This window comes from Arachis ipaensis, chromosome B04 (assembly GCF_000816755.2).
Source record: "Arachis ipaensis cultivar K30076 chromosome B04, Araip1.1, whole genome shotgun sequence".
NCBI classification, from domain to species: Eukaryota; Viridiplantae; Streptophyta; class Magnoliopsida; order Fabales; family Fabaceae; genus Arachis; species Arachis ipaensis.
In genome coordinates, this window is record NC_029788.2 from 93,491,306 (window position 1) to 93,492,007 (window position 702).

The 702-nt window shown below is 29.1% G+C and overlaps 1 protein-coding gene across 3 annotated transcripts in view; it reads right to left on the reverse strand.

The window, feature by feature from the left end:
• LOC107639523 (auxin response factor 9) overlaps positions 30–702 on the reverse strand; it is a 9,491-nt gene continuing 8,818 nt past the window's right edge. For all 3 annotated transcript variants that reach the window (XM_016343057.2, XM_016343056.2, XM_021121335.1), the window contains one exon: positions 30–289. In XM_016343057.2, coding sequence (XP_016198543.1) covers positions 151–289 — 139 coding nt within the window. In that variant the 3' untranslated portion in view covers positions 30–150. The remainder of the gene's footprint in view (positions 290–702) is intronic.

Below are 702 nucleotides of genomic sequence, written 5' to 3' on the forward strand. Positions count from 1 at the left end.
TAATAATAATAATATAAATCATGAAACTTGCCTAGCCAAAAATAGACCAACTCTTTACCATAAACAGAAATAGCAATAATAAAGACTAACCCAAAAAGGAAAAACAAAAAGAAAAAGAAGAAAAACGACACAAGGATGTGAAAAAGTTTTTCAGGTCCCAGCTGTGTCTGAGCTTATTACAGTTTCCTCTTCTGTTAAAGAGAGGGGTACTTTGGTCCTCACAGAGCTCATTTTCTTCACGTCCTGGCTGGAACAGATGAAGATTCTTCTCACCATATTGCAGAATTCACTGCGAGAACATAAAAACAATATCCATGATGTGATGATGTGATTGCCTAAAAATATTTGTCTAATTTATTATAAAAAATTAAAAATTAATATTTAATTTTAAAAATATAAAAACAAATAATTATTAAATATTCAAATTTTACCATAAAAAATAAGCTAAACAAAAATTAGACAACAAATTATAAACACCATAAAATTTACCAAATTATTAACATGCATCTCATTATCCGGTAACGTGTGACATATACAGAAGTGAATGTTAATAAACAAGGGGCAAGTGGGAGAAATTGAGTATGAAAAAAATTAAGACAGCAGCAATTCCTTAAGATAATGCAATTAAGATGTTGCATAATATGTTGACTCCAACTTGACTTTCATTGACGACAGTAATTCAAGATCCAAAAAAAAAAAAAG